The sequence below is a fragment of the Leiobunum rupestre genome, chromosome 1 (assembly GCF_980474605.1).
Source record: "Leiobunum rupestre chromosome 1, qqLeiRupe1.1.hap1, whole genome shotgun sequence".
Lineage (NCBI taxonomy): Eukaryota > Metazoa > Arthropoda > Arachnida > Opiliones > Sclerosomatidae > Leiobunum > Leiobunum rupestre.
The window spans coordinates 93866068-93880698 of record NC_143384.1 but is presented as its reverse complement, the minus strand read 5'-3'; the positions used below and the strand labels follow the sequence as shown (position 1 = coordinate 93880698).

General features: G+C 35.8%; 1 protein-coding gene across 1 annotated transcript; it reads right to left on the bottom strand.

Annotated features, from left to right (window-relative positions):
- Positions 1 to 639: 639 nt before the first annotated feature.
- Positions 640 to 13086, bottom strand: LOC149968985 (uncharacterized). Its single transcript, XM_090155063.1, has 2 exons — positions 12992 to 13086; positions 640 to 5267 (listed from the first exon to the last, which is right to left on the bottom strand). Exon 2 carries the CDS (start codon positions 5215 to 5217, stop codon positions 745 to 747), a length of 4473 nt encoding a protein of 1490 aa, XP_090011189.1. The 5' UTR covers positions 5218 to 5267; positions 12992 to 13086; the 3' UTR covers positions 640 to 744.
- Between the last annotated feature and the right edge of the window lie 1545 nt (positions 13087 to 14631).

Sequence of the window (14631 nt, the reverse complement as noted above, 5' to 3'; positions counted from 1 at the left end):
ATGGCCTAACTATCCTACTAATAAAAAGAACCATAATATCTGATTTCCCCCAAATTGTATTACTTTGTGTAGTGTTTATCCTATAGGCGTAAAATAAAGGGTTTCCATTCTGAATTCGAATCTCCCCCAATTTTTCATTTTTTTTATTTTCCCCCTATGTAACCCCCTTTAAATTGCAAAACCATTTCTGGCTGAACAAAACGATCGAGTAATATTTAAACAACTTTACAAATTAAATAAATTATCAAAATATCAAATCCAAACTGGTTTCTGCGTCCTCCTCAACGCGATACCAGTGGCACCATCTCTTATCCGGATCCTATGGGCATTTCCCCCCAGAAAAATTATTGACTTTTTGAAAGAGAGACGTCTCTCTAAACTACTTACGACACTGACACTCGTCCAGCTCGCGACCGAAGTAAGTATATATAGTATATTATCGTCCTTGGTAGTAATATATTAATTTTTGCCTTGGGCATATTTAGACACTGTGCTGAGCTAAACCTTTACTGCGCAATAACTCTGAAAATCAGTTCGATTTTAATTTTTGCTAATTGTCATACTTATTGGTATTTAGTTACTTATGATGTTATTATGTTACTTATGATAGTATTAAATTAAAAAAATTCACAATTTTATATTTCCAAGGTCGAACCTTGGTTACGGCATTTTACTTCATAAAAATAAACTACAGATAAATTTACTTTTTTTAAATTGTCTTTAAAATAATACGCTGTGACCGATTTATTTAAGTTCGTTATTAAGGTCCTTTTTAATTGGCGATTCATCTGGAGGAGAGTCGTCATCAGATGACTGTTCTTGCATTGATAAATGTTTTCGTTTCCTCAAAATGCGGTCAGAAACATCAATAGTTTCCGCTTTGTTGGCAGATTTCTCAGTACTGAGTTTGGAAGTATTTTTAAGTTTTTTCGAGAAACCAGAGGCAGTTTTCTTATTTCCCAGTTCTTTTTCACTAGTAGATTTCTTAACTTTTTTGGGCTTGATGCGAGTTTTCTCAGGGGAATTTGAGCTTCGGTTGCGTTTCTTATTGGAATGAGACGGTTTAGAAATAACCTTGGACTTCGAATTGTCCAGGGTGTCTGCGTCACCCTCTTCGTCACTAATATCCTTATGATGTTTTCGTTCATGTGTTTGGACGTAATAAGCAGCCTTGGCTGTGTAATTGCATTTGCTACATTTGAAAATTTGTCCGTCCGAGTGGCAGATTTTTTTGTGAGTGTACAAGTATCTTGGTTGTTTGAAAGATGCACCACATTCATCACAAAGATGTTTTGGACCATCTATGTGAGTTTGACTGTGCTGATATAATACCGTTCTTGTTTTACCAACAAAACTACAAAGCTTACAAGGGTATTTGTAAAAGGAATTCTCAGAATGCTTGTGTGATCGTTTGTGTTTTGTTAATTGTTTCCCATTTGCATATTCTTTCCCACAAAACTCGCATATAAAAACACGATTCTGATTGGTGGAATGAGATAATTTGTGTCTAGTAAGATGATTACGGCTTATGTAACGTTTTCCACATACATCACAAAATAGTTCTTCCTGTTTGCGGTGTAGTGCTTTATGAGCCTTTAGGCTTTCAACCAAACTGAACTTTTGACCACATTCTTCGCAGTAAAATGAGTTGTCATTTTGCTGGTTAGCTGTCCCGATGCTTTTAATATTCTGCTTGTCAATACTTATGCTAGTTAATTTTAAGTTATCATTATTCTTCAAAATCACCGCATCCAATGGAGTTTCAGAGGGCTCATCCACACATTCTTCTTCGTCTAGAATAGGCTCGTGGACATTTTTATCAGCACTTGTTGCTGTGACATTTTCAGAAGAGTTAACTACATTTGACTGTTTGGATAGGTGAACCCTGTGTATGTGGTCCTTTAACTCAAACTTGTTAGCGAAAGAAGAACCACATGCTTGGCATTTATTCCAATTTTTATTTCCATGAGTTTCCAAGTGATGAATTAAATTTTCAAATCTTGCAAATAGTTTTTTGCACTCTTCACAGCGAAACCATTTGGGTGTTGTGTGTGCTTTTTGATGACTTGCCAAACGGTCTCGCTGGTTAGTTTTAAAAGCACACATGTCAGAGTACAAAGACTCTTGATCTACCAATGATGATTTATTGATATCAGTCGAATTAATGCTGTTATCATTTGTCAATGAATATTGGTTTTTGTTAACAGCTGAACATGTGTGTAGCTTTATGTGTGCTAGTATTTCATTATGGTCTTCAGTCTTGAAATTACACTTTTCCTTTTTGCATAAATAAAAAATAGCCGTATTAGAGTCACCGGGGTGTGCCTTGTTTACATGGTCGAGTAAATTACAGCTCTTGGCATAAACTAGATCACATGATAAGCATTGATACATTTTCCTATACAAATGGTTCCTCATATGACGATTAAAAGAATTCCAAGATACAAAATTCTTAACACATTCAGCACAATGAAGCTTTTTCAACCTGTAGTGCAAAACTGTCTTTTGATTAGACAATAGTTTATCTTTGACACCTCTGGAGATACTAGTTGTTTTTTCACCTTGTTTCACTTTGGTATTACTACTGTCAACAACCATCTCACTTGCATTTTTATCTACACTGATAGGAGCATCTGAGTCGACTTCTACATGGTTCATTGGTTTCCCCTTTGAGTGAGCAAGTTCTTTATAACTTTCAATAAAGTTCAATTTTTCAACCTTCTCATTTGGGTGCACCTGACGTATGTGGTTCCTTAAATAAACCTTATTGATATAAAGCACCCCACATACCGGACATTTAAACTTTAACATATTTGAGTGAATTCTTATATGTTTCTTTAAAGCACATGTTTTGGTGAAACATTTCCCACATACATGGCATTTATTGAGGCATGAATGCATTTTCAAGTGACGAACTAATGCATTCAGGTCTGAGTACTCTTCATCGCATTCTTGACAACGTAATACATTAACATCATCGGCTGGAGGGGTTTTGTCAAGACTTGTTTTTTCCCTTTTTAATCTGGCATTATACAGTGTTCTCTTTCTACCTCTTTTATCTGTTTTAGAAGATATATTGTCAGAAACATTTAAGTTACTGACTCTTGAATTTTGATCTTGGTGTGCTGTTAATGTTTCGCGGTTCAACAGATAATTTTCTTTCAAATGAGAGTATTTGTGGTGCATTTCCAATGTTGAAGACGAAGTAAATCCAGAGCCACATTCTCCACACTGATATGGTTCATCAATAGTATGGACTTTAAATTTGTGTGTGATTAAATTTTTTCGTTGCTCTGTGGTGAATATGCACCCTGTGTAGTTGCAGGAGTAGTATAAAGTTTTTAAGCTTTTATCTGCAGTTTCAATACTAAAATTTAAGGTTTTTACATTATTAATGGTATTAGGTAAGTGACATTTTAAGTGGGAATTGAAGCTATCAAGTAAAAGAAAACTATTGCAGCATTCTTCGCAATAAAATGGTTTATCCTTCGTGCGAAGTTCATTTTCTCGTCTCCGAATGTCGTTTATTTTGACATCAACTTCCACCTTGGTTGACTGATCAAATACTTGGCTTTGTTCAAAAGAACAGCTCGAGACTTCTAGTAAATATTCCTTATTAGAAATATTTAAGTTCCTGACTTGGTTCCCTTCTTTGAGTGCTTGGTGGAGCTCTGTGTGTGCTGATAGATCTTCGTGGTTCACATGAGAGTATTTCTGGTGAACTATCAGAGTTGAAAACAAAGAAAAACCAGAACCACATTGTCCACATTGATATGGTTTATCAGTAGAATGAACTTTAAATTTGTGTGCTATTAATTTTTCTCTTTGCTCAGTAGCGAATAGGCACTCCGTGAAATGACAGGAGAATTTTACAATCCTTAGGCAATCAAAGTCATATTTACGGTGTGAATTTAAGCTACCAAGGGAATCAAAACTTGTGCAACATTTTTCGCAATAATATGGTCTATCGCAGGCAAGAATTTGTATTTGCCGAATGTCATTAATTTTTACATCATCCTTCTCCTTGTTTGAGGAACAAATCACTTGTTGATCAGCAGGAACAATTTCTTTTTTCAGGTGAAAATCGTTTTGGTGTTTCTTAAGACATTCCGAATTAATTGTAACGAAATTGCATTCATCACAGTAAAATGTCTTCAATAGGGAACCATTTTGATGTCTTTTTAAATGATTAGAATTATTTGTGGTGTAACCACACTTCTTATTCGTTGTTGTTGTAACAACACTGACATGGTTGCTTTCTTCAATTGATTGATCAGTGAGATCATGCATAGACTGGTGCCTCAAAACAGTACTCAAATGGCTCGAAGTAAAATCACATTGGTTACAAGAAAAGGGCTGAATAGTGCTCGTAGGAATTTTGGTATTTTTAAGAGAACAAACATCAGCTGGGGTTAAACCAACTGCTGGATCACACTCATCCCCAGATGGTCCTGAAGAATTAACCCCCTCATTCCACTCATCACCTGAAGATACTTCCTCGCTACTGTCTTCATCAGAAAAAGTCTCTTCTTGAACTTCCTTTTTGTTACCATCAGTATGGCCATTTTGGTGACTTTTCAAACTACCAAGGCGCCTTGTACTAAAGCTACACTGATCACAAGTGTATCTCTGAGCACCAATCGGTACGCTGCTCTCCATCTTCTTATCTTGGACACGGCTGTTTTCGAATGGTATATTTTCTGTACTTGAATGTTGGTTATTATTATCATGAGAATTTTTGTGTTCTTTGAGAATCTTACATTGTTTTGCATTTTTAAGGGAACAAATAGCAGGTGGGGTTAAACCAACTGTTGCATCGCACTCTCCTCCAGATGACGCTGAAGAATTAACCTCATCATTCCACTCATCACCTGAAGATACTTCCTCGCCACTGTCTTTATCAGAAAAAGTTTCTTGAACTTCGTTTTTGTTTCCATCAGTATGGCCATTTTGGTGACTTTTCAAACTACCAAGGCGACTTGTACTAAAGCTACACTGATCACAAGTGTATCTCTGAGCACCAATCGGTACGCTGCTCTCCATCTTCTTATCTTGGATACTGCTGTTATCCGATGGTACATTTTCTGTACTTGAATCTTGGTCATCATCATTGTGAGAATTTTGGTGTTGTTTTAGAATCTCACAGTTGTTTGTGCTGAAACTGCACTCGTCACAGTAGTAAATCACAACAGCACAAGACTCAGTTGTTTCTCCCATTTTGTTTTACGTAAGAATTGTTAAGGAAACTTTAATCCAAATTCTGTTACCTGAAAAACAAAAATTCAAATAAAATTTTATTGTTTAGAACTAGGCACATAAAACTAAACAAATGAATCAAAGTTTAACGCCTACGATGCCGCTTCCGTGTTGGTTTGGAAATATAAGGATAGGCTTGGAATATGTTTTAATTTTTGATCAGAAGCGTTGCTGCCTAACAACCGAGTTTTAATTTAGTACGTCAAAGCTGTTTGCTCGTTACGTCAAAGCTGTTTGCTCGTTACGTCAAAGCTGTTTGCTCGTTACGTCAAAGCTGTTTGCTCGTTACGTCAAAGCTGTTTGCTCGTTACGTCAAAGCTGTTTGCTCGTTACGTCAAAGCTGTTTGCTCGTTACGTCAAAGCTGTTTGCTCGTTACGTCAAAGCTGTTTGCTCGTTACGTCAAAGCTGTTTGCTCGTTACGTCAAAGCTGTTTGCTCGTTACGTCAAAGCTGTTTGCTCGTTACGTCAAAGCTGTTTGCTCGTTACGTCAAAGCTGTTTGCTCGTTTAAGATTCTTTCAGTAACAGCAGCTGAAAGTTTCATTATAGAAAAATTTCTTAATTTATAAATAGTCTGGCATTTATTGTATTCCCATGGAACTGTTGTAGACTGATATTGTTTTGGTGTTATTATGTTCCTTATGGTAATAGATATAATAATGTTATTTATAACATGCACAAGATTATTTGCAGTGCTGCTGTGGGTTTATACCATTTGGAAGAAGAACTTTTTAGGGATACCACGGCCCCCACTCAAATTTTCCATTTCTTTACAGGAAAAATAGGATTATATTTCTAAAAATATAGGTCTATTTTTCAAAATAGGGCCATATATGCTATTTAATTTACTAACTTTATGCATTTAAAAACCAAATCTATATTTAGTGTAATAAATCTTTGATTTTCACTTAAACTATTTAACCATTTTATCACAAAAATATACTAGTAGCTGCTAACCATGCTTACAGTCACAAAAGGATAGACTAGTATAACTTTGTATAGGAATTTATCCTTCAGCTAAATCTAGCAATTAACAGTGTTTTTGAAATGAGCAAAAGACATTTGGGGGTTTTTGCCAAAAATAAAGCATGTTATAGGACATTTTTTTAAATATAGGACAAAATTATTATTAAATTATGATTTCTTTTTGTAACCATGGTTAATACATATTTAAAATCTTTTTTTTTAAATTAACTGAGCATACTTCATAATTTCATATAAAATTATATTTCAAACTCGGGAGCTTTCGGAAAATGGTCCTTCATATAAATAAAACCACAAAGTAGCAGTTTCTTTAAAAAAAAAACATTTTAAATATGAAATTGATTATGATTAATGGGAATTTTGAACAAATTTCATAATTTGAAATTTTTTGTAGCCTAAGATTGAATTTGTATTACATACCAATCATGCACAGGGACACATTATTGTATTAACTAAAAACAAGAATATATTTATTTATAATTTGGGATTATGACTTTGTTAAGACTGGTATCATTGTCAAAATGTTCTCTGGCACAAGAGGGAGCGCGGGAAAAAAATTACACCAATATTGTGCTTTAATCATGTCGGGATACCTAAGTTTGTGAAATTAATGAGATACCAGCTGATTTGAATTTTTAAGGGTGAAAATTAGTTTTGTAGAAGAAAGGTTTTCAAGATATGCATTCACCAACTAACTAAAATTTTCTTTATTTGTGAGGCTCGTTAAGAAAATCACTCTGGGTTTCCCTTTGTGTATGTATGCACATAAATGATTGAGTGGATAGCACTTTCACCTCGCAGCAAGAGGAGCCCGGTTCAATCCCTACTTGTTTACACTCGAAACCCCCGGTCTAAAAAAATGATCAAGCTTCTGAAATCTGGCGTACGTGGCGCGGCCAATCACTCTTTAGGGTTTTTAAAAACGTTCTTTGGTCTTACGCGCTTAGTGGCCAAAACCTCTCAGACCTCAAATCCCTAATAGCGATTTCCACTGGGCGATTTCGAGCGCTTTTCGAGTGTTCGTGATGAGATTTTGTCCTCCACTGGTCAAATCGCGAGCAGCTCGTGACCAGATCCGCATCTTCCACTGGCGAACAGTGATGCACAAAAAAATTTCTATCTATCTTTTTCGTATCTTTTTACATAGATGGCAGCAGTTATACTATACTTTCAATTTTTTCCCTCTGAAATTTCTGTAAATATCATTTTATTTTTGATATTTTTGAGCATAGATGGCGACAAAATCATTCACAATCTTTCATTTTATTCAGTTTTGGCCCTTTGATTTTTTCACGATCTTTCAAATTTCTTTAAGATATGAGAGTTTCAATTATTTTCAATTCTTTTTTGCCCTTGCCTGAAAAATTTCAGAAGAAATCTTTAAAGATTTAGATAAGTATCATTTCAAATACTTCTTTAGTTTTCATTATTTTGAAAAGTATATTTAAAAATATTTCAAGTACGTTTCACGAGAAAGTAGAATCAAATTTTTTCATATCAAAAGTTCGAAGTATTAAAATTAATATTTCAATTTTTATCTTTTGATTATTAATTCAGTAGTAAACCTTCCAATATTTGATTTTGATTTTATGGATTAGAATCGATCTTAATTTTCGTATTTTCAAAAACTAAATTATGGAAAATAAATAAAGCTATTGCATCGCCACAGCCCACGCTGCCAGTTTGCAACACACGTGACACTCTAACTGCGTGGGAGTTGGGACGGTGGGAAAAATAACTTTTGGAAGTTTTGGTTTTAGTTTTGAAATCGCCTTTCAGTCTACGCGGCGCAGCTTTTTATCGCTAGAATCAGTCTTTGCTTTCCCTCCTCTGTCTGCCTAGGGATAGAGGGAATTATCCCCCCCCCCCGTTAAAAAACAGCCAGAAAAACGGCGCGACCTTTGACCGCTCCTCTCCCTTCTATCACTTAACATTGTTTCGGGTTTGGCTATATTTCGGTATCACGTGAGATACGTTCGCCGCTCAAATAGTGTATATCGGCATATCTAGATGGCGCTAAAATATTTCCTCTCAAATACAAACAAAATTGAAGATAAACCAGAAAAAATCTATCGTGTAATTTCTAATACAAAAAATGGAAGCACTAGCTCTATTCCGCTCTTTTTTTCGCTAGGCTAGGTAAGAGAAGAATCTTTTCAAATATAGTTCGCTCCCGAATTTATTTCTTCAAAATTCTATCGCGATCATTTTGCAATGTAGAAGATCATATCAAAATCGTATATTTTAATTTTTATTTTTCGGATAAAGTATCATCTCGTATCCTAAAAGTATCCAAAGATACGAGCGCGCCCATCACTGCTGGCGAATATGCTCTCGCATCGAGCGCTCCGAGAGCGAAAAAGTTGATCCGAGAAGACGGTGCAATAAATCTCGAGCAAGTTTAGGGGTTTTCAAAATGGCGGAACGCAACATGCAAAGATATATTCGTGTATTTCACTGAGAAAATGCTCGCTCGGAAATCGCCCTTAAAACGAGGTTGAACTTCACTGGTAAAAGTCGATTTTACGGTGCTCTGAGAGTTGCCCAGTGGAAATCGGTAAATCACTAAAAGGCAAGCAATGTTTTCGAATGGTGGCGCGCCAATAAAGAACGATTTCCAATCCTTGCCAGAATATATCTATCGGCACCTGCATCCAGTGTTGATAGTGAAAGGCTACTTAGAAAATTAAGAAATAGACTAAAGCCAAGCCTTGTTGAAGAACTTGCTTTTTTAAAGGGAAATGTCCGGTTGTGGAAATAAAATATTATCATAAGGTAGCGGAAGTAAAAGAACCGAAGTTATCAGACTGCTTTACTCCCCATATTGGAGGCGTTTTCTTTATGAAGTTACATTTTTAACTGGAATTTGAAATTTTGTTTTGTTTTTATGAAACTATTTTTTATACATAGAAATAGCTATACCAACAATTCCCAAGTGCAATTTATCACGTTAAAAGACGGGGATGGAAATTAATTTTTATTAGACTCGATTTTCTTATCATTTTCATAAGGAAAACTGGAAAACGCCCTCCGATTCTGAGCGCTATTTCAATAACTTCGGTTAATTTACTTCTGAAGGTAGTTAATCGAGTATTTTATTATTTTTAAATCTTTTTCCAGCAAATATTGTTTGAATACCAATAGCGGCCAATATCAGCTTCGTTTAAGCCGATATTGGCCGATTCCCGGTATTAGAATAGATATATCGGTGCAATATCTAGCGAAAGCAAAAACGCATAGAAGAAACTAAGAAGTATGTAAGATAACATTGTCCCCTGCTACCATAATGTTCCATTTCTTAGAATGGAAACGCCCCCACAACTGTCAGTAGCGCCATCTGGAAAATGCAAAAGTGGCATATTTTTTGCCCACTCTGATTGAACATTCATAAATAGGAAGATAATTTATTCAATTTTCATTCGGTGACTGAAGTATTACATAGAATTATAAAATAGGAAAATAATAACAATAAATACAATTTTCCATGAATATATGAATATGAAGAGACTAGAGTTTGAGAAGTAGAAATTAATGTTGCCAGTATTTTCTATTTTCATAGTTCTTAGTTACTTCTATGATTTCTGGCTCAAAAAAATAAGAAGCAGACAACAATTAGAGACGAGTCATCACTGCAGATTCAAACCGAGGTTAGGAATGCACCGATATATCAGCCTATTTTTCGGATATCGGTATTGGCCAATATCGGCTTAAACCTATGTAATGCAATCAGAAGTATCGGATTATTTTACGACTTTATTTGTTGAACGCAGCCAACATATGATAAGTGCCTGCACGATTTTACCAAAGATAATGTAACTACGTACCCTAGATTCGAAATCACGGCGTTTCTCGATAGCGCGTTTTCTCGTCAGGCTTTTACTGAGTTCGCGCCGGAAGTCGGAAAAATCGTGCTCCATAGCAGGGTGAGAAATAAGGAATTTCCATAGATAACCCAAGATTATATTACTCACCTTGAGTTTTCTTTCGTTTAGAAACATTTTTACAGCTACAGGCATGATCCATTATTGATTTAAAACAATATAACGCAAAAATATCTGGTATCTTGAAAACCGCAAGTCAAAAACCACGGCGCAATTTTCACTAAACCTTTACGTTTTAACTAGATGTCGGTAGCCCCGCCAGCTCCATGGAGGCAGTTTTTCCCGAGTTCCGCCTGCTTGATTTCGAATCTAGGGTACATATCTTTGATTTTACGAAACGTAAGCAGTAGCAGTAGCAGACCATGTATTTTCTTCTCGCGACCTTGAAAAAAGGTAGTATTTTTTCAATTTGCTATGGGAAAATATATTCGCGACAGAACCGAGTCAAGGTGGCGTATCGGCGCTAGCTCCTCCGAGGTTGCGACCAGCCTTGGAAATAACGGTGGTCAGGGGTCAAAGACCAGTTTATTAAAGGGAAACGGCCAAGCTTTTCCAAATAGCGCCTTATTTGCATATCAAAAGATCAAAAAGACGTTCAATATACTTACACCTAGGAGCAACAAACACAACACCCCACGCAAGGAGAACGCAACCCGTCAAAAGTCGTGGATTTTCTTGTGTACGGTTTTCATTGGTTAGACGCTTTAGCACCTGCTACCGTCGGAAGGGGAAAATTCGGAAATTGTCTTCCCCCCACCCGCCAGCAGTACCTTAGTGAGCGATTTGCGAACTATCCTAACTTTTAAAATCGCGCAATTTAGGCTTAGGTGTCGTATAACTGGAACACGCCGCGCTTGCAAAACAAATCTTTCGCGTCTTCAGCAGCGCGCGCTTTTAAGTTGTTTTTCTGTCTCACCAGGTGTCGCAGCGGACGTGCGCTTTTCGATTTCCCGAAAGTTCTTTATTTTATTAAAAATTAACCGTTTAATATTTTTATATGCGGTTTTCGCCATAAATTTTAGTTTTTAACGGGCTATAGGGCTATCTAACCGGTTAAAGCTTGACCGTTCCCCTTTAATTGCTCAGACCAGTTCACTTATTTAGAATTTGGGGGATCACTGGTTATTAATTCGAAATAATATAAAAACATTGGAGATGGCCAGTTTATTAATTCAAGGGGTCTCTCACGTCAAGGCCCGTTTAAACAAGAAGTAACTGCACATCTTATTGGAGCCATACCTGTAGAAATACATTTCTTTAATTTAACTTTTTAAAACAAAATTATTAAAACTCCGTTAACGCCAAGCAGCTAACAACGACGCGACGAGTGCGGCGCCTCAAAAGAAAATAAGCCGTTTTTACTCCGGCCGCAATGTGAATCTGGCGCTGCATTCGCTTACTATTTCCCCCCCCCCTTTTTTTGGGTCTAGGAGAAGAGTTTCACATCTCCTAAGAGCAGCGTATTTATTATCTCTGCAGCGTTGCCAGGCGTACCATAATTATGGTACACTTCAATAATTTTACTTCGAAATCTTGGTCGTACCATAATTTAAGCCGTGTACCATATGGTACGCTTTTATGCAATAATTTCCTTAAGATGTACCATATTTTCAATAATTTTTACATAAATCGAATATTATGATTTTTATTCATGTACAGCCCCATACAAACAAAATTGTCTGGAGCTGTAACTCACAACTAAAGTTACTAAACTCAGTGGACGTGCGGCAGTTTGACAGTTCTGTAATCACTACAAATTAAATCATGATTTGAAGGTATCTAGTTTTTGCGATTTACAGCTATTATCAATTGAGAAAGTATTGTATATTGTAGGTTTAGATAAGGGAAACCTAGAGTTATATAATTATTTTTAATAAGAATGAATAATTATCTAAATAATATTATAATTTAATCCTACGTATGGAATGAAACATTTTCCCGTATTTTTTCTTGTTGAAAAGTTATATCAATGCGTAAAAACACAAATTTTAACCATTTATCCCAAATAAAAATAGATTTTCAGAAAAAAAAACATTTTTACTACTTCTTTTTAAATAAAGAAATGTCAAAAACTTGGGTATTTAATTATAAACATGTTACCTAAGTCATAAACGTACTACCCGTTTTTCAAATTCACCGCTAATGTTTTTGCGTCTGATTTTAAACCCGTGAAATATTCTTAAGCGTTAGGTGGCGTTTTACACGTAGTACCCCAGGAATACGGACCAACTGCCGGTTTTCTGCTAGTTATCGCTCCCATGTATTTTTCTAATCAAACTCCGAGTGAGGTGTCTATTTCTTTATTATGTCTATGGCTACGGGGCTTAGAGGAGATAAGAGAGAATTGACATATTTCAAAATCACGTTTTTGCACGTGACAGTACCTTTACATCATGAGGTATAGCCATAGAGGTAGAAAAGATATAGAGGCACTATTGTATATGGAAAAGTTGACGGCGAGTGCCGACCCCCTTTTCGCCTATGTAGTAAGCCCGAAGTTCTCAAAAATGGATAAAGTTCGTGAATTACTAAAAAAAGCCTTTTAAATTAGCAACCACTATTAATAAATTTACAAATTTAATGATTATTTAAACAGCGGTAAATAAATTTAAGACTTGAATTGGACTCGTTAAAAAAATTCCCGACTCGTATTGGACTCGAAAGCTTAAAAACTAGATCTTTAGAACTCGAGGACTCGATCAAGTCCTTAATATTTGGACTCGAGGACTCGCGAGCCTAAATTTTTAGGACTCGAGACTCGACTCGAAATTCAAAAAACAGGACTCGCACACCCCTATGAAATATACTCATAAACTTTGCTTACTAAAAATTTATAAATAACAAATCCCATAATGTAGAACATTGACTTACCTCATAAACATAACAGAATTTTATGGTTTGTAACCAGAACGTAGTGACTATTTTCTTCATAGGTGATTCAATTTTTTGGGCGTAACAATTTTCTAATGTACCATTAACAAATCTTCGAAAAATAACCAAAAACGTTTTACAACTCACAGCTACGTGGTGAATAGTCAAGGTTAATAAGAGTCGTTATTTGCTTTGACCATATCGCAGTCTAAAGTTTCACTACAGATAATCGAATAATATCTAAATAAGATAACACCCACATTTTAAGTGTTTTGAAAAGGGGGGGGGTTGATAATTTTCCATATAGTTAAGTCAAACCCCCCCTTACACACAATCTGCCATATCAGCATTCGATAGGCGTTTCCCCCAAGTTTACGCAGAGAGTTGATTGGTAGAATGTTCGTTGAACGAATCATCAAAGCGCCGACGAAAGCTGGCGGGAAAGACAAAAGCGCCCTAAAAATTGGACAAAATCGATCCTAGGCTCCTACCGGAAAAAAATCGTGAAATTCGTTGAACCATGGACGTAATATAAGAGCAGGGCCGGCGGATCGTGTTAATCTCGGGTGGGTAGTCAGACGAAGGTGGGGGGGGGGGGGATTTATTGGGTTATCCTACATAAAAAGATAGGCCTATATAATACTAATTAAGAGAAATTGATAGAGGTAAAAACTGCAAAAATTTTGTATTAATCAAATTTATTATTACATAGTATTAATTGCGCCATGCAAAAACTGTACTGCGCTTTGCATTTTTGGAAATGAACTGATTCAACAATTTTTCCAAATATTTTGACGCGTGATTTCATGTAGCTCTTAAAATCCATATGACTCTACGTGTAACGATGTTTGAAGGATCTGAGTACTAATATTTAAACTCAATTATATAGAAAGGTAGAGACAACGTTATAAAACGTAGTACTGACAACTGTGGGTACTTTCCCTACCCCAATTTGTGGTAGAAAACGTCGTTCCTTAAAATTAGGCACTGATTATTTAAATTACAATTATTTAAAAAATAAATGGAGACTTTATGGCTTTGGTGTCAAATAAGCAGTTTTGGGAAAATCAGTTATTTATTATTTGAACACTTACATTAGAGCCCACTACTAACCGAATAATAAACTCAATATCAAATATGTAGTATACATTTAGTATCGTTTACCTTCTAAAAGATATAGTGTATGCATTGCACTTATCAATCCTACTTCACAACGCGAGTTAGAAATGTAACAGCTAATAACTATTTCATATAAATGTTTGATACAGAGAGACCAATGACGACAAACATTAACGTTTAAATTCATTTATGAAAATTATGCTTTTATCATTTTATGTATTTTAAATTTGGATTTTGATGATTTATTTAATCTAATTTAATCGGGGCAGTGCTGCGTGCATAGTGTTCAACAGCACCGATATCTAAAGCACGAGATAAAGATAGTGTTGTATTTAAAGGGATCCATCACTCACAACAGGGGAGGCAGAGGGGTAACATAAAATCCAGACTTGCAGTGTGCTTCAAAACCAGTGTTTTTGTGACCCCTATGCCTTCCCCTGTTGTGAGTGAGGGATACCTTTAACTTCCGCATCACTTCCCGATATAAGTCAGTCTTTACCGTATTTTCAGAAATAGAAAGG

What these genes read in the sequence shown, in the direction of transcription:
- LOC149968985 (XM_090155063.1), bottom strand. Translation starts at nt 5,217, where the DNA reads ATGGGAGAAACAACTGAGTCTTGTGCTGTTGTGATTTACTACTGTGAC.